At 31.7% G+C, this 20,646-nt stretch overlaps 1 protein-coding gene across 1 annotated transcript in view; it reads right to left on the bottom strand.

Moving 5' to 3' along the window:
- The window catches only part of LOC142329906 (sodium-independent sulfate anion transporter-like), a 165,816-nt gene extending 145,546 nt beyond the window's left edge, over positions 1 to 20,270 (bottom strand). The window contains exon 1 of the mRNA XM_075374832.1: positions 20,120 to 20,270. Within this exon, the coding sequence (XP_075230947.1) occupies positions 20,120 to 20,219 (100 nt within the window). The 5' untranslated portion in view covers positions 20,220 to 20,270. The remainder of the gene's footprint in view (positions 1 to 20,119) is intronic.
- Positions 20,271 to 20,646: the final 376 nt, after the last annotated feature.

Here is a 20,646-nt window from a genome sequence, read left to right as displayed (position 1 = left end):
TTAGTAATTGACAATGTTAACAGTTTACTTCTGAAATGAGCATATTATGTTAACTAGAGACGATTCATCACACAATCCATTTGCGTGACCATTAATTGACAGATATTGGCGTTTCATTTATAATACAATGGAATCCAGTCACACAGATTAGTTGCTATCGTTAAGAGGGCAATAACAGATCTGCGTCGTCTTTTGAAAATAGGATGTAATAATCAAACCACTTTGACACTTTAGGTCAAATAACAGAAAATTCTTTATCAAATAATGAAAAAATAATTTATCTTATACAATTTATTATTTTTTTTTTTTAATTATTTACACTAAACAAGTTCACTTGAGTTCGATACGTATATATTATATATATATGCATAAATACAAAATATGCCGGATTGAAGGAAAATTGTTTATTTACTTTGTAAACAAACCTAAAAAGAGAAAAAAATATTGTTTACATTACACAACAGTTATTTTATTTGGCAGGGATAATCTTTACATAAACCGAGAATTGTGGAAGAATTATAAGATTTAATTACATCCGACAGAGAGATATTACATATTTTAACCGGTATTCGAACCCAGATGTTTTTATCTAGTAAGGAACACTAAACTATTCGCCTATATAGTACTACAAAAGATAATCGAACCACAATTATAATATTCAGCAACTTTTTTATTTACTGTGTATAAAAATCTAACTTAGACACCACATAACTTCTTTGTACGCCTATTAAGTTACATATACAATTTTTTTTTAAATGAAAAGTACATAAAATTTTATTTCATTAATAATTACTGATATTTTTTTCTTTGTTTTTGAATTATTATTCATCGTAAAAATTATTTTACAATGAGTGGTTAACAATTATTAATAAATCAATTCAATTAAATTTAAAAAATTTTTAAAAAGAAAAAGGAGTTGAAATCTTTCAAACCGATATGCCTTCCTCATGTAAGATCCAAATATTTCATTTATTAAGATTCAATTTGGCTATAACGATATAACATATATCGTTGAAAAGCTCTCAATGAGGGCTTATTACTGCAGTTAAGAAAAAGTCAAAAATCCTATTTTAAAGATTTTTGGACACTTTTTGTTCAGTCGATTGCAATCAAAAGGGGAGGGGCTCAACTAGATGTTGCAACAGTCCTAAATTCAGAATTTCAACATCCTACTGCTAAACGTTTTTTAATTATGCGAGATACATACGTACGTGCATACAGACGTCACGCCGAACTAGCCAAAATGGATATTTCCGTTGAAATTTGAAAACAGAAATTTTTCGCGATTACAATACTTCCTTGTATGAAGTACAAGGAAGTAAAAAGGAGTCTACTTTTCCTTCTACTGACTTAATTTACAAAACGAAATATTAGATGTCCTTATTATCCATTTAATAAATGTAATATTTTCATTTCTTATACCAATATTAAAAAAAATTACCGTTCATACATATTCGTATATGAATGGTAGTTCCGAAAACGAAAGATTTTTCGTCCCTTTTAAATAAAATTCTTTTATTTTTTTAATAAATTATTATAGAGAACATTTTAATATAATTATGGACCACCCATTCCTTGTGACAACTGTTGGTATACCATAGAAAAATTTGATCAATGGTTAAATGAGATACGAATTATGGATAATACTTCATCATCCTTATGATCATCACTGTGTTTTGTTTTGGTTTACCTACGGGAGAAGATTTTTCGGAGAAAACTGCACTTAAATAAATTTTTCAGAAGAACTTCTTATACAATGACGATGTTTAATGGAAAGGAAAGATTCAAATTTTTTCATGATTTTATAAATCATGTGTTGAAGATCAGGCATTATTTATTTCTTAACAATACAATATTTGGGAGTAACAATAAATCCAAAACTGTCTACTTGATGTATACATAAGTAATGATAGGTAGTCTAAAAAGTAGTGAGCCTTCTGCGCACGAGATAGCGTTGGCGTATTCTGTCAAAAGTCGAGGAAGACCGACATGTACGCTGTCATGACACTGCCAATGACGTAGATTAACGAACATCACCATGCAGTATTAAACAATTTGTAGAAACCTGGCTACAAAAGAAGATCGACGTTTGGTTACCACATGATCTGGCTCAGAAACATTTACTCGATAGAATTTCTATCTGCAAATCTCGACTGAAACGTAACGAAATTGAGCAACCATTTCCAACCGGTTTATCACGAGCGATGAAAAATGGATAACACTATAAGAAAAAGATCGTGGTCGAAGCGAGGAGAAGCTCCACAATCTGTGGCAAAGCCTACACTGACGCCCAGAAAGGTTGTACTACGAGTTTGGTTGAATTAGAAGAGCACTGTGCATCAGGAGTTGCTACCGCCAGCAGAACGATAAAATCAGACCTGTATTGTCGAAAATTAGCGTGAATTTAGCAATTCAAAAGAAACGGCCTGATTTGATCAATAGAAGGGATGTCGTGTACCACGCTGACTACGCCAGACCGCATACATCTTTAACGACCCGTCAAAAATTGAGAACTTGATTGGGATGTTTTAATACAGCCATCGTATATGGTGAATGCATTAAAACGGTACCAGGTCCGGACCTGGGACCGTCAGACTATCATTAGTTTCGGTCTCTGCAGAACTCTCTGAATAATGTTTTGTTAGTTCCCAAAGAGGGCTATGAAAACCACGTGTCACAATTTTTTTGATCGGAAACTGCAGGAATTCTACACAGACGAGATTACGGTATTGATAGAAAAATGGTAATAGGTCATCGAAAAAAATGGTGCATATGTGGTCTCATAATGTTATTTTCTGATAACAATAAATGTATTCTTAAAAAGGCCTCCAAGGTTCAAAATGTTTTGGACAACCCAATATAAATTACAAAACTCCTAAGACTTCAAAAATTGCTAAAATTCTAGATTTAAATAATATATCTATTCATACAATAAAATCATAACTAGGATCGTCCCTGTGCGCTCATAACACAAAAATTATTGGAGAGATTTTAATAAAAATTTGCAGATTTATAATTTAGAGGTTTGGTCGTTATCTCCAATAAGAATTATCACGATAATCCTAATTATATTTAGGATTAAATAATTCGGGTTATAACATTAAAGATATTCATTAAAGAAAAACATTAATCCTTTTATTTCCTTATATTTCTTTTATCATGGTAAAAGAAAAAGATCTCTAAGTTCACATCTATATGCTTTTAAATATTTTAATATACAATTATTATTATGATTATTGTAATTAGCTTAAAGTAGCATATTTAGCGAATTTTTAACAATTTTGACTGCTTATTATGGCTGCCGATATTGATGTCAAATGTTAAAAAAATATGCCTTCAAGAAAAAAAAAATTATTTAAGTTATTTTTTTTTTTTTTTTTTTGAGGTTTTTAGGGGCATCACTACTTTGGTCATTAGCCCCATCCCACTTCAAAAAAAAATAAAAAAAAGGTTCAAAATTTCACATTTTCATGTGTCAAAAAAAATGATCAAAATTTTACTTTTCCTTATAATTTCTGATCCAATTATATTACTTTCTAGGCTTTCCTTTCGGCCAACCTTTTTTACACCGTTTTTCCATTCTGCGAACGGCCTCAACTTCCGACGACAGAGTGTCTGAGGCTTCGGACATGGCATCGTCTTCTCTTTCTGACGCCAATGACGTTCGCCGGCTTACATCAGGTGATGAAAGCTTCAATGGTGCTGTGAGCATCGTTGCAATTGAGTCTAAACTTGCAACCGATGCACTTTCGGCGGCTGATGAACTCGATTCAATGTCTAAGGCTGTGCTTGGGCCGGCTGATACAGATGCTCTCGCCACAGTTGTTCTCTGAGCTTTTGGGGCCTCTGTAGGTACGATTTTAATATCGTCTGTGTCTGGTGTTTTTTCGATAGTTACTTGCACCTCCATTTTGGTTGACGCAGATTTTTCCTGTACTCTTGTCACAGTATCCTTAGCTATATGACTCGTCGTCGGGGTGATCTTTAGATCTTTGTCGAATAAATCAAGATTTTTCTTCATTACGTCTATTGCTGGAGTTATAATCGAGGATTTTGCCGGTTTTTTAAACTGCGCTGGTACGGGTCTTCTGTCGGCGACGTCAGTCCGGGATTGAGCCTTCTCATGTTTACTTTGTTATATCTGATGAGTCGACTCGATCTTGGAATCAATGATTCTTTCTATCATTGTCGCGAGACTTGGTGCCATCGTATTAAGCAACTGCTCCACGTTGATTTTAGGTGTGGGGGGGGGGGAGCAGCAGCTGCTTCTGCGTATGAAGTAGATGATCTAGGTGTACGTAGGTTTACAATCTTCTTCGCTTCAGGGTAGCTGAATTTTTGAAGCGTTTTAACCTCCTGAATGCCTGTTTCTGATTTGTATACTGGGCAGTTCCTGGATCGACAGTTATGGTGCCCTTTACAATTAATGCAGACTGGAGGGTCTTTACATGGATCACCCTCATGTATCTTCATTCCGCATATACAAATTTCCTGCGCTTCACATCTAGCTGCAGTGTGTCCGAAACGTTGACATCTAAAACATCTCATCGGCTGCGGAATAAATGCCCGTAGATCAAGCCGATGGATGCCAGCTCGTACCTTTTCAGGAAGACTTGGCCTATTGAATGTCAAAACATGAGAGGCCGAAGGAAGAATCTCACCATTTCGTCTCATAGAAAGTCTGCGACAATGTGTCACTCCCTGACTAGACATTTCCTGCACTATTTCTTCTTCAGTACAGTTAAGAAGATCACGGCAAACAACTCCTCTAGATGAATTAAGTGTACTATGCGGTTGGACAGTAACCGCAAATTCACCGATCTTCTTCAACGCCTGGACTTTCTGGCTTTGCATGTCGTTTATAGTTTCGACATGTAATCCGTTAAACGTCTTACGGATTTCCTTGACAGGACCACCAGCACAATTTGTAATCTCTCTGGCAATTAAGAATGGACTTACCTTTTGGAAGTTACCATTCTCTTTTATAATGACCAAAAATCTTGGTTTGGGAACATTATTTCCAAACAAAGCTTTTCTCAAATCTTTACTGATTTTATCAGCATCTTTTCTAATCTTATCACTCTCCTTACTTTTTTTCCGCTTCGCTTGTGGCGAATCGGCGGTTTCTAAACGAGGGTGTTTACGTGCACCCTCTGCCACGTTTGAATGTTCAATGTTCATGAACAGTGGATCCCTTCTGTAGCAAGGCTAGCCGCCGGGGTACACCCCCACTCCAGGGCTACTAACCTTGGAGGTCCTATCCGGTACTCCGGTGGAACCGGCATATGTCCTGGCAGAGAGCGGATGCGCAGTCTCTGCACTGACTCCAGGCTCCTACTCACCGAAGCTTTCAGAGCTCCCATGCACCGACATACATGGGCACCATTGCTACATGCTTGCCATCGCAGGGGGCATGTGGACAACGGAAGGGTCTCCGTTACACCTGCAATAACATTGACCCTGGCCGCCACATCGCCAGCTCTAAGAATGGTATGAATCCATTTCCAAAATCGTTTGTTATTTCATTTCCTGCAGGTAGCCAAAAATCCAGTCCGTTTAGTGACCTGAAATTGGAACCAGGTCAAACTTAGCAAAGCATAACCGAGGAATTTACTCGGAACCCCGTTAGCCAGCTATATGTGATGTACAAAGGTACAGCTGTTGCCGCCCTGGACGTGGAACATAGATGTTGTGTTCCGGACGTGGGGATTATCTACCTCAGGGCTATTTAAGTTATTAATTGACTTATTGTTCAAAGTCTGCTAAAAGAATAAGACTAAATTGTGCTTCTATAACAGCTGAAACAGGTGATTGATCTAGCTGCTGACCGAGAAGACTAAGCCCAGACTGGAGCTGAAATAAATTTTCAACGCGATTTGTTGCAGTTAAATTTCTCACGAGTTCATACTGATGTCATTGAAGAGCTACCATGGTCACATAAGGATAGAAGTGCCTTTAGCTATAAAGTACAGATTAAGTACGCCGATCATTGATATATTGTCGCCATGACAGACGCTTGTTCTTACTGTCACGCTCGGAATTGGAAAGGAGAACCAAAAGGGATATATTTGTAAAATAGCAGGAGCTTATTACAGCTGCTAAGTTAACAACGAGGGAAACGTTTTCAAGATTTAATTGTTATTTATCGGTATTATTCTCAATACCATAAGATAACGAACACAGCCGCGTTCCAGGGAGCTCCGCCCCTTGGCAAAACGAAAAGCCGCCTAATTAAATATAAAATAATCATTCATATTATCAACAACTAACAAATTTTTGATTATTTAAAAATAACTTAGTTTCTAGAAATCAATACATATGTTGCAATTAGATTATTATAGTAATTAATTGGAAAAAGAAAATTGAAAAAGAAGTGTTTGTATGAACAAGAAAAGAAAAGAACAAGGAAAAATTAATGATGAAAGAGAAAGAGGAATAGAAAATAAAAATTAAAGTTAATATAGAAGGCACACAAAAATATTTAAACTAATTTCTTAATTTTAGAAACTGAATTTTACAACGTTATATAAAATTGGTCTTTCTGCCTGCAAAGGGATCAAGAGAATTATAATTTTTATCAAAAAGAAACAGGGTAAAATCTTTCACCAGCTTACATTCGCGACTGAAGAGTTTCCATAGCTATCTCTACATGAACTTTTTTCTTTAACACCCAGTAAAAGATGATAACCTGAAAGTTTAATACAATCTTTGCGAATCACTCTGTATATTTATTTTTAATTTTTTTTCGTAATTATTATTATTTTTTCTATAATCTAATAAAACTGTATGGAAAAAAAATAAAAAATAAAATTACAACTTATAACTGTCGATCTTTTATTCGAAGGTCCCGGGTTCGTATCCCGGTCAGGCATTTTTCATACGCTATAAATTTTTCCATTTTCATATCCCCAAGTTCAAGCTTCTCTGTAGTGAATTAATTCATCAGTCAAAAAAAAAGTGTACAACTTCAAATATCCAATTAAAAAGAAATTCTTGTTAAATAAAAATATAATTTTAATTTATAATATTTGTATAAATAATATTTTAATAATTCATGAGGAATTATTATTCTAACGCTAATTCTGAGTACGCAATGTGATATTTAATATTTTGTTTTGTGCATTATGAATATAAATGCATGACATACATAGATAAACGCTTATTGTATGTCAAAGTAAACACTATGTTGGAATCAACAAAAAAAATAATTAAACACAGGATAAAAATGTGCAAAACATTGTAAATAATAAACTGCAATTAATGACCTTCAAATTATTAAATATACCCATAATAATTATAACCAAAATTTAAAAAACAATATTACACTTATTATTAATGAATGAATAATACTTCGAGAAAAGACATTATTTAAACAAAGATTAATGCAACAATTTAAAAAAATACTTTTTTTATCAATTTTACGTTGATATTTATTTTTTATTTTTCACTTCTGAATTTTATGACTATTTTTGGTTTTTAATTTTTAATCGACAGATAAATGTTAAAAATGACTAGTATCTGGTAATATACAAATAATTTTTTCTATTAAGTAATTTTTTGGTTAATATCGATTTTTATTTAATATCAACCGAGAATATCGATATTTATTAAGTATAAACTTACTATAACTTTTATAAGAAAAATAATAACAAAAACATGATGCGACTGAATGTTGATAATGTGCTAAATTTTTTTTTAATATTGAAAATTATTTTAGAACAAATTTGTTGAAGATTTTTTTATATACTTTATTAGTGAAATAACATTTAAGTAACAAAATAAAATAAAATAAAGTTTGATTGAAAAAGAAAAAAACAGGGGTTCATTGGCAACATTTTTAAAAGGGTTTAACGGTCTCTACGATCGTAACTTTAAATCAAAACCAAGAGCAAGTCATCCCATAAGTTTCATTAGAAAAATGGAAGACGATTGGGTATGATTTCTGAACAAATAGATATACTTACATTTTTTATAGATTTATGTATAGAAAAGTTATTTTTATTGGTATGTATTTTTTTTTTTAATAAGCTATCAGAAATTCCTGAGCTCTACCATAAAAAAAGTTTCTAACAGATTCTAAAATTAAAAAAAATAATAATAAATAATTTAACTTAAATAATAATACATTTTTGTTTTATTTTAATTTAATATACATATTTAATTTTGTTGAACTAAAACTTCTTAACGCTGACTTCGGGATGGGGAGTCAACCGAGAAAAAAACGAGCATCACAAAAAAGCGTCACGCGCTAGCTAAATATACCTATACTAACACGCGTGTTCGGTAAGCACGCTCTCACTCACTGTATATCCAAACGTATACACAGCTTACGCGTATACGGGCGTTCTCTCTTTTTTATAATATGTGTATTTCACTGTTAGTTCATATTTCTTAATAATAAAAATTTTATCAGTTTTATATATTGCGTATACGTTATTTTTCACTATTAATAATTCATAATATTGTGTAAGAAGCTTCGCTTCCGGAGTGTGTCCACGCATCGACACAGTCGTTTTATTTTTTTTTAATTTCTAAACAAAATTTAAAAAGCAGAAATTGCTGTCGATAATTTGTAGATTTTAAACTGAAAAAAATTTATGTGACTACTAACGGTTTCAAAAACTGTTTTATTTACCGGTACTTCAAATTGTAAACCGTACGGTAAAGGTCTTGCAGATATCATTTCTTCTGCTCAAAAACAAGAATTCCTGTAATATAGATATAACTGTTAACAAAACGATACTGACATCAAAGAAGGTAAGACACTACATTTCTATTGTCAAAATCTGTTATTACGTTAGAATTTTCTTTAATAAAATACATGTTAACAGACAATAGATATACAATAATAGATAATAAAAAATGTTTAAGCGTTCCATATAAGCAAAAAAAAAAAAATTTGTTACAAAATTCTTATCGGCCCGATTTCATTTATTAAACAATGAATAATCATAAGAATTGTATTATTTCTGTAATGTGATATATATCGCATATAATTGAAATCGGGCCGGTAAAAATTTTGTAACAAATTTTTCTGTTTTTTGCTTATTATAAGGAACGCTTAAACATTGCGTATTACCTATTATTGTACATCTGTTGTCCATTACATATATTTAACATGTATTTTTTTTTTAAAGGAAATTCTAAATTAATAACAGATTTTGATAGCAGAAATGTAGTGTTTTTGATAGCAGTCGTTTTGTTAAAAACAATTTTATTTATATTACAGAAATTTTTGTTTTTTGAGCGGAGGAAATAATATTTCTGAGCTCTTACCGTACGGTTTGTAATTTTTTATTGTAATTTTTTGGATATTACTGCGTTTTGTTAGATTATTCTTTTATTATTATTATTATTTTTTTTATAAACTACTGATTGTTATCGTATGGATTTATTATTAAAATGTATTTCCTTAGAACAAACAAATTGAATTTCACGGCCCATTTTTTTTTTTTTTTGTTGATAGTCATCATTCACTTCATACCACATCTTTCCTGTTTTAATAAAACAAGTATAATGACCTTTACGAATCGAAGATCCGTGATGTAATATTGCACTTATTACTTTCTAAGTGTAACCCTCGATTTTTATCGTTAAATTCGATTTCACCAATCGAATTTATTTCTGTTTTTTTTATTCCTTTTTTAATACAATTAAAAAAGGAATATTTTTTATTTTTTTTAAAGAAGTGATGGGAATTAAAAAAAACTGTAAAACTGAATTAAAAACATCTTCAGTACTTTCATTTACATAAGAGCATTTACTATTAAAACAAGCTGTAGTATATTTTCTTTTAAATCTTATTATTTCAAGTATATTATCAAGTTTTTGTACGCAACCTAGTACTACCAAGTACTGCTATCTAGCGGCGCGATTCGTAAAGGTACATTAAAAAATGAATAAAATGATATATTCGAGTCACACGGTTCATCAAATGGAAAACAAAACGTTGACTAACAAAATTCAAGGTATTTTTTGAAATTATTCTTTATTACTAATCTAATCGAACTGAAATGTAATGTTTCCACGCTTATTTTTTCCCATTTTCATTTCCCTGTTAGGTTAGGTCAGGTGTAGAACTTAAATCGTTGACTTCGTCGCCTCTTACCGAAGTTCTAACGTACTCCGTGATTACGTTGCATTACAACATTTTACTCTGTATAAAAGATGATGGTGCGTGGGTTTGTTTGTTTGTTTGAAATATATGCTCACATTCTTTATTTAAGCTGCTACTGGCGCAGAGCGGACTACGTAGTGCGCCGGGCAGCTGGGCAACTGTGCGCTGCTCACGAACGATTCATTCGTTCGAACGATTTATACTTCTTCATATACGAACGATTTACCTAAAATTATTTGTTTTGAGGATAAAAAGGAAAAAAATTGGGGTTAGAGCTGGGTTAAAAAATCACAACTCATGAAACAACTAAAAATGTTCAATATTTTGAAGCTTTTCGTTGTAAATGTTTTTGTTGTTGTTAGTACGCTAAATTAATGAAAGTTATTTAGTTACAATTGGAAAAAAATTTTACAAAATGTTAAAAGGGCGGTACTTTTTTCTATTACATTGTAAAAATAATGAATAATTATTTAATTTTATTAAAAAAATAAGTGATTTTATCAGAATATTCTGTAGTATACTTAGGCAAATTCATTTCTGCATATGTGTTCCGATAGCATTATGGCGGCTCTATACAAATTTTCATTTTATACCAATAATAAATTTACACTATCAGCTTCACAAGTATTAATGGACATTTAAAAATTAAAAAAAAACGTTGATGCGCTATTTCTTCCAAATTAAAAAAAAAACGACAAATATTTGAAGTGAATCACCTAGGGAACATTAAATAAATCATTTGAGGAATTTTTTTTGGAAATTTGTAATATAGTTTCGTAAGAATTTTATTCAGAAAAAATAGCAACAACAATAAATAAATAAAATTAAAAATATTAAGAAGAAATAACAATCATAGTAATTGCCAATACCCAATTTAAAAATCATAATAGAAGAATATTCACTTGCAAAAAGCCAGGCGATACTGCAAGGTATCAGATAGATTATATCACGGTTAAGCAAAGATTTAGAAATCAACTCGTTGACTGCAAAACTTACCCTGGAGCAGACATTGATAGCGACCATAATTTGGTGATAATGAAATGTAGATTGTGGTTTAAAAATCTGAAGAAAAGGTGTCAGATGAGTCGGTGAAATTTAGAGAAGCTTGAGAAAGAGGAGGTAAAGAAGATTTTTGAGGAGGACATCGCAAGAGGTCTGAGTAAAAAAGATAAGGTAGAAAATGTAGAAGAAGAATGGGAGAATGTTAAAAAGGAAATTCTTAAATCAGCAGAAGCAAACTTAGGCGGAATAAAGAAAACTGGTAGAAAACCTTGGGTTTCAGGTGATATACTGCAGCTGATGGATGAACGTAGAAAATATAAGAATGCTAGTGATGAAGAAAGTAAAAGGAACTATCGGCAATTAAGAAATGCTATAAACAGGAAGTGCAAACTGCCGAAAGAAGAGTGGATTAAAGAAAAGCGTTCAGAAGTGGAAAGAGAAATGAACATTGGTAAAATAGATGGAGCATACAGGAAAGTTAAGGAAAATTTTAGGGTACATAAATTAAAATCTAATAATGTGTTAAACAAAGATGGTATACCAATATATAATACGAAAGGTAAAGTCGATATATGGGTGGAATATATTGAAGAGTTATACGGAGGAAATGAATTAGAAAATGGTGTTATAGAGGAAGAAGAGGAAGTTGAGGAGGATGAAATGGGAGAAACAATACTGAGATCTGAATTTAAGAGAGCATTAAAAGATTTAAATGGCAGAAAGACTCCTGGAATAGACGGAATACCTGTAGAATTACTGCGCAGTGTGGGTGAGGAAGTGATTGATAGATTAAACAAACTGGTGTGTAATATTTATGAAAAAGGGGAATTTCCGTCAGACTTCAAAAAAAGTGTTATAGTCATGATACCAAAGAAAGCAGGGGCAGATAAATATGAAGAATACAGAACAATTAGTTTAACTAGTCATGCATCAAAAATCTTAACTAGAATTCTATACAGAAGAATTGAGAGAAGAGTGGAAGTGTTAGGAGAAGTCCAATTTGGTTTCAGGAAAAGTATAGGGACAAGGGAAGCAATTTTAGGCCTCAGATTAATAGTAGAAGGAAGATTAAAGAAAAATAAACCAACATACTTGGCGTTTATAGACCTAGAAAAGGCATTCGATAACGTAGACTGGAATAAAATGTTCAGCATTTTAAAAAAATTAGGGTTTAAATACAGAGATAAAAGAACAATTGCTAACATGTACAAGAACCATACAGCAACAGTAATAATTGAAGAACATAAGAAAGAAGCCGTAATAAGAAAGGGAGTCCGACAAGGATGTTCCCTATCTCCATTACTTTCTAATCTTTACATGGAATTAGCAGTTAATGATGTTAAAGAACAATTTAGATTCGGAGTAACAGTACAAGGTGAAAAGATAAAGATGCTACAATTTGCTGATGATATAGTAATTCTAGCCGAGAGTAAAAAGGATTTAGAAGAAACAATGAACGGCATAGATGAAGTCCTACGCAAGAACTATCGCATGAAAATAAACAAGAAGAAAACAAAAGTAATGAAACGTAGTAGAAATAACAAAGAGGGACCACTGAATGTGAAAATAGGAGGAGAAAAGATTATGGAGGTAGAAGAATTTTGTTATTTGGGAAGTAGAATTACTAAAGATGGACGAAGCAGGAGCGATACAAAATGCCGAATAGCACAAGCGCAACGAGCCTTCAGTAAGAAATATAATTTTTTACATCAAAAATTAATTTAAATGTCAGGAAAAGATTTTTGAAAGTATATGTTTGGAGCGTCGCTATATGGAAGTGAAACTTGGACAATCGGAGTATCTGAGAAGAAAAGATTAGAAGCTTTTGAAATGTGGTGCTATAGGAGAATGTTAAAAATCAGATGGGTGGATAAAGTGACAAATGAAGAGGTATTGCGGCAAATAGATGAAGAAAGAAGCATTTGGAAAAATATAGTTAAAAGAAGAGACAGACTTATAGGCCACATACTAAGGCATCCTGGAATAGTCGCTTTAATATTGGAAGGACAGGTAGAAGGAAAAAATTGTGTAGGCAGGCCACGTTTGGAATATGTAAAACAAATTGTTAGGGATGTAGGATGTAGATGTGCTAGTCGTTTCTAAAATGAAACGACTAGCACTTGATAGGGAATCTTGGAGAGCTGCATCAAACCAGTCATTTGGCTGAAGACAAAAAAAAAAACAATCAGAAACTTCTATAGTGGAGTAGTAGTAACATTTCCATCTTTTATCTGCGAATTCCAGGTTCAAATTTCAATTAGATATAACATTTTATTTATGCCAAATATTTTTAATTCAGTAGGATTGAATTATGAAGGGCATTTAGATGTATTAATCCTACCAAATCCAGTCTGCTGAACCCCAGAAAAAATGGGCATAAAAAAATTCGGGCGACTCAAAAAGGATTTCACAACTTTAAAAGCATATAAAGATTTATTGAGATAACTTAAATATTCGCTTCAAGTCGGTTTCATTCCAGACTGTAGCCAGCAAGTCGGGCATTACCTCTGTAAATGGGCGTTAATTCTGTTAGCTCAACTAGATCAGCAGGCAAAGCCGGTACATAGGACTCGATTTTTAATGAAACCCCACAAGAAAAAATCTAGCAGGGTCAAATCTAGAGAGCGAGGTGGCCATGCAATTGGACCTTCACGATCAATCCACCGACTTGAGAATCGATTATCAAGAAAATCTCGGACTTCTAGGCGGTGGTGAGATGGTGTCCTGCCTTGCTGATAGTAATACCGTCCATCTTGGTCACCACCGTCTGACTGAGGAATTACAAAATTTTGAAGCATGTCCAGAAAAACATTAACATTTATGACTGCCTCCTGGAAGAAAAACAAGCATTCTGTCTGGAAAAAAAACAAATTGCCTCAACGAAGTTTTTGTGCCTATAGTAAATTGTATGCCTAGTATGAGACTCCATACCGTACTCTACAAAAAATTACGTTGAACTGCAGTTGCTGATTGCAAATTTTAAAACCAAAACACACAGCGAGTACGTTCTGCACCAGTAAATGTATCCATTTTTAACAACACTGGTGACCGAATTCGATACTAATGAACTACTTGAGTCAAAGCTTGGTGTGTTTTGCTAGGAAATGAGACCTCAACCGTATCTGTAAGTTATCCCAATAAATATTTATATGTTTTTAAAATTGTGAGGCCCTTTTTGAATCACCCGGTTATAAATAAATAAATAAATAAAATATTTATAAAAAAAAAATGAATTACAAGAATTCGAAGACCATCTAATAAGTTAATTAATTAAAAGATAATTTAAAATAGATTTAATCGTTGAAAATACTTTTAGAGAAATATTTGAAATTTTGTTGATAAGGAAAAGACTAGTTGTTAACAGATTAAATTAATTAACAAATGTAATCTGAATACTAATTTTAAGCAAATTTATATTTTCATGAATAATGTATAAAACAAGTTTTTTTTGTTAGATAATTAATAGAGAGTATTATTCATACTTTAAAAAAAAGTGAAAAAAGTTGAAATATTATTTAAATTCGTAAAATAATGTAGCTTTTTACGTAGGTTTTTTCTGTTTTCCTCACAATGTATTTTTTTACGTTACGTTAAATTATAAACACAATCCAATTCAGAGAAATTATAAATGCAATCTAACCAAACTTAACTTTAGCTAGCTTCGCTCGCTAACCTGTTTTTTTTTTTTTATTTTATATTCGTCGATTTCATTCAAACATGGATCTTCCAAATGTATTTGAAAGAGCTCCAATATAAGCATATACTTATAAATATAATTAACTAAAATTAACCTTCGCTCGCTAAACTTGAGTAGCGAGCAGAACACACGTTAAGTTTGGTTAAATTATAATTATAATTTCTCTACTAATACGTCCAAATACCCACTGATCTGAAAGAAAACTAGAAAATAAAAAGTATGTAAAAAAAATTCTTTAAAACACCAGTCTTAAATTAAACGCACTAAAATGTAAAAAGTAGTTTTAGGACGGTATCTCAGAATGGATTTGACAAGTTTTGATAATGACATGTAAAATTATGTGAAAGTCATAGCTTCAAATTAAAAATTTGATGATTTTGCCAATTTTTTCATATGCATGATGAATAGCCCGAAGAGTGAGGAGAAAAGATTTGTACTTTGGTAAGAACTCCCCACTCTTTAGGCCATTCATCACGCATATGAAAAAATTGGCAAAAAATCAAATTTTTAATTTGAAGTTGACTTTCACATAATCTTCATATAAACATCAAAGCTTGTCGTCAAATCCATTCTGAGGAACCGTTTTAAAATCATTTTTTAACTTTTAGTAGGTTTAATTTAAGAATGGTGCTTTAAAATTCTTTTCTACGTATTTTTTATTTTCTACTTTTTTGTGCATTTAATATAAGGTTGGTTTTTAAAAAGTATTTTTTTATACATTTTTTATTTTCTACTATTTATTCTTTGTAAGTTTATACTTTACAGCTGCGCAAGCGCACAGGTTTGAGCGATTTTTCGAAGTTTTCACGCCTCCAATTTCCAATACCGCAAACAAGAGTACAATAGTAAAATTTTCTAAAATGCATAGAAATCGATCAAAGGCGTAAAAGTAGCGTTATTCTGAAGTAGAGATTAAACACAATTTTTTTTTTTAAGGCTACTTATAATAAATTAATTCTTAAATTTTATCTGAAAAGAAAAAATCTGATGTGAACACTACTTGACATCCTTGTACGCCTATAAATTTTGCATATACTCAATTTTACAAGTACATAAAATTTTATTTCACTAAACCTCTACATTTTTTCAATTTTTTTATTGTTATTAAATTATTACTTATTGTAATTTTTTTTTAAATCAAATGTTAATAATTATTAATAAATCAATATATTTTAAACAAAAGAAAAAAGTTAAAAAAAGGAGATGAAGTCGAATTCGAACCGATGTGCCTTTCCCTTGTAAGATCCAAATATTTGATTAATTAAAATTTTATTTGGCTGTAACTCTGAAATAAATGAAAGAAAGTACCACTTATGATGTATCGTTCAAAAGCTCTCAATCAGGGCGTATTACTACATTAACAAAAAGTTCAAAATTCAAATCTTTTGGATTTTGTGCTTTTTTGGACACTTTTGATCCAATCTATTGCAATCAAAAAGGGAAGTGGACAACTACATGTTAAAACAATCCTAAATCCAAAATTTCAACATCCTACGGCTAATCGTTTTTGTATTGTGCGAGATACATACGTAAAGACGTCACGCCGAAACTAGTCAAAATGGATTCAGGGATGATCAAAATGGATATTTCCGTTGAAATCTGAAAACCGAAATTTTTCGCTATCACAGTACTTCGTAGAAGGAAGAAAGAATAGTGAAGTGCACATTTCTATACCTGTAATTTAATTTGGTTAAGAAATTTTCATTTTTAAATTGTTCATTAACCGTTTACGTAATAATGAAATAAATTACGATTTGGAAAATCTAAAAACGTTATGAATGTGACATATTATTGTTAAAAAGTAAACGTTTATATAAGAAAGAATACTAGATCTTAACTGTTAGGCTATTATACGAGTAATCATAAAAGGTATTTCTATTTTTGAAGTAAATATTTCAATCACAGACTGAAAAATTTAAATATCTAAATATGAGCATAATCAAAAACAGTTCACAAAAGAGTAACAGTATCATTATTTGTACACGATTCTTAAATGAACTCTTGTTATCAGCTAGCGCGTGACGCTTTAGTTAATTAACGTACCTTAGCGACATGAAAATGTTGCTAAAATGTGTTGTCATCAGGAGAAGACCTGTATGCAAAATTTCAGAGCGAATGGATAAGCGGAAGTGCTTCAAATTCATTCGACTGAAAGGTTCCGTACCATGAATCTCTCACACGTAGTCCAAGAGCGAGTTAATGTAAGAGAGAGGTAAAACATAAAATATAATACGTAATGTAAAAAAACCATTGTGGGGGAAAAATAGAAAAGACCCGTTTACGTTGTATAACTCTACAATCAGAAAAAAGTTTTCTTTATGGTGATAATACATTTGTTGAAGTAATCTGGAGAACTTGGATTTTGGGCAGGGTGTTTGTTTGTTGGCGATGTAGTTTATGCTTGTAACATCGATCACTCGGACCGATTTTCATAATAACTTAAACGGTAATGAAAATTTAATGAAAAATAAATGATGGACGGCAAATACGATTTTCTCTAATCCGAAAACCAAAATTGTTTGAAATTCATAAACCGAGTTAAATAGTTATTAATCCGTCGTTATATATACATAATTTATATATTAAAAAATCCCTTTCGGCACACCGGAAGACTGAGGTAGATTTCACCGGTGCTAAGTAGGGGATAAAAAAGATTTCTACCTTAAAGTTAAGAAATACTTCAAATTAACGCAATACGACAGTGGTTGTACGTGAAAAAAGTTTCACATGTTTAGTATACGACAATCCCCATTTTCTTACAATTCCAGCAACATTTTGGTCATCTCTTGCCGTAAGGGTTGGTCATATCAAAACTTTTTCAGAGAAAAGTTTTAGGTTATAACGACCACTTTAAATCGATTCGATACTGTGCCTATTAAGGGTGGTATGACTTTTTTGTCTTCAAAACCCTATTTTTTCCACTCTCTAGGCCAATGGTTAGTGATATGAAAAGACTTTACTAGATAAGTCTTAGGTCCCTATCCAAAGAATATTAGGAACTTTAAACAAGTTCGATATTTTACTTAATAAGAAAGTTATAGCGATATTTTGTGTTTTCGAAAAAACTCCTCCCCCCATTTTCACCCTCATGATCCGATTTTGCTCATTAATGAACTCGACCAAGATTTTGGGTCGTTATATTTTATGTATAAAAATCAGTTATTTTAAATCAGTATTTTATGTATAAAAGTCAGTTCAAATATTTTGAACTGACGGTGGTTTTGGGGTCTGGGAGATGTGAAACGGGAGTCGAAAAAAATTTTTCTGGAAGTCGAATCATGGTACCCATTACAATAGGTAGCTAGTTTTCTCATGAAATCTACCTAAAATTAGCAGAAATAATCGGACAGTAATGGGGAAAGTTTTTTACCGAAAGTTAAATCTAACACAGTGTTTCCCAACATGGGGCCCACGCCCCACAGGTGAACAATCTGATTATTAAGGGGGCAATTCGAAAATGAACTCGTCCATAGTTTAAGTTAACCGTATGGCGACTCTCAGTCGCAATTCGAACTGGGTAAACATCCAGTATAGGTAACTTCTGTCCGCCAAGTTCGTAGCCGTGATTTCATTATTAGACGCTAGGGCGGTCGCTTGTTGCGTGCAGAGTTAAAAGAAGAATCGTTGAAAAAATTCAAACAAAACCTCATTTAATATAAAAGGAGCGATGGCATGGCTTTGTAAGAAAACAGAAAACAAATATTCAAATTCAACCGAATGAACAGGAAAACTATTGTTATTGTTTCCATCTTTATATTTAGCTGAATGTGGATTTAGTGTCATAAATGATTAGCTGCTAAAAAAAACCCCGGTTAGTTGGGAAGGGCAAATGAAGCGAGCCTTGACTGGCTAAACGTCCCTGATCGCAACGGGAAACGCAAGTAATCATATAGCAACTCTGCTAGTTATTAATAAATTATATAATTATTTATTATACTTAAATTTCTGTATACATTTCCGAGTTGTTGAATCCCGCTATTAGAAATCATGTAATTTTTTCTTCCTTTTCTTTATTGATAAAAAATGTATTTACCCTTCTGAAGATGTGTTTATGTGTCAAATTCCATAAAACCACAGAAATTTTAACTGTATTAAAACCACGAGAGTTATAACTACTATTTAGAAAAATTCGCGGTATCAAATTCATAACTTTTATGTTGTGAAATATATATTCCGACAGAAACCAAGTGGTGCGACAGCAGAATGCCTAGTGAAGAAAACAATTATTTATCCACTCACTCTAATCGTTTATAATATTGTACATAACCATTATCAAGAGAATAAGTATATAATACTAAGTTTATAAACGAAAATGAGGAGTTAAGCGGTTTCCCGTTACCCATGTTATTCTATGTTATTTGAATTTTAAATGTTATGTATACACCTTAATAAATACTAGATATATAAATTAATTAATTAATGTACAATTTTCGGTCGAGAAAAAAATTCTACAAAAAAGGTTAACATAATGTAGTAAAGATCGACGACTAACGTAGAATGATTTTTTCGTAACCGGCTGTTTGTTCGTTTTTAACATCTCTTAATTTTAAGATTCTAACTTTTTACAAAAATTAACTGCTAGTATCATAAATAATTGAATTTGTTTAAAAAGTATAGGGTCTTATTGGTGACCATACCACCATCACTTCTAGCTTTTTCAACTTGACAGACTTATTTTAAACTTATCCAACTTACCCACAATTTATCTTATATGTTTATGGTTTAATGGACCTGCATGTAATATTTGTATCCGTTCTAAAAAACATTATATCCATTTTTGAGCCCAAAAAGCAAGAATCTGGTCCAATAGAAATCTCTAGATTTCTACCTGTGTGAATTTGTGATATGACGGCAGAGTACACTCAAGAGAGCAACGCCCTCTGAATAATTGGTAAAATTTCCAACTAAATTGATTTTCTTATAAGTAATAGATTAAAGTTTTTGTTCATTTCTATAATAATTTTCAGGCATTTATATTTTCCTTAACATTTTTAAATAAATTTATAAATAATAAACTTCTGTTCATTTTTAAAACTACATTCTAATTCTTGTATATCCGTAACTAACGTATCAGTTTTAATAAATGAAAATATCAGTCATGGCAAAAGCGGTAATCGTATAAGAAACAAATAACAAGCAAAAATAAATAAAATATTGTCGGAGTCGTTTCAATAGACATTGTAACTAACAGATAAAAAATTAAGATAACTAACAGATAATAAAATTTTAAGAAAAATCTACGTTTTACTTGTGTAAAAACCGGCTTTTCTAGAGTTAAGTAAAATATTTTTTTAAAAACTAACCTTTTTCTTTATCCGTATGTAGATGTTCAACTATTGTAACTGTATTAGAACCAGGAGGAGTATAACTATCGTTTAGAAAAATTCGCGGTGTCGAATTCATAACTTTTTTATGTTACACGTTCCAACAAAATCTGAGATGCGCTACAGCAGAATGCCTACTAAAGAAGAACAATGTACTAAAGTCACTTTATATGTTTACTATGTTGTACACAGCGCGCCACTTCACCTCGGTACGTTATACAAGAGAAGCAGTGTGGCATTATACGTCACTAAACGATTAGTTACCAGTTATACACTAAATTATACCTAAAACAAAGTCGAATAATTTCTAGTAATTATTATTTTACTTTTTTTCCGTAAATCAACCTTACAAAAATGTTTTTAATGACTAAAAAATTTAACGAGGTGATGTAAAAATAATTGAAATTTTAAAAAAATAAATAAATCTTTAAAAAAATAATAAAAACCTTTTTAAAAAATTACTAACGTTAAAAATAATAGTTTTATAATTCTACAATTTACCGACC

Source organism: Lycorma delicatula, chromosome 9, assembly GCF_047948215.1.
Source record: "Lycorma delicatula isolate Av1 chromosome 9, ASM4794821v1, whole genome shotgun sequence".
In the NCBI taxonomy this organism is placed as follows: Eukaryota; Metazoa; Arthropoda; class Insecta; order Hemiptera; family Fulgoridae; genus Lycorma; species Lycorma delicatula.
This window is presented reverse-complemented; position numbering and strand designations above follow the sequence as displayed.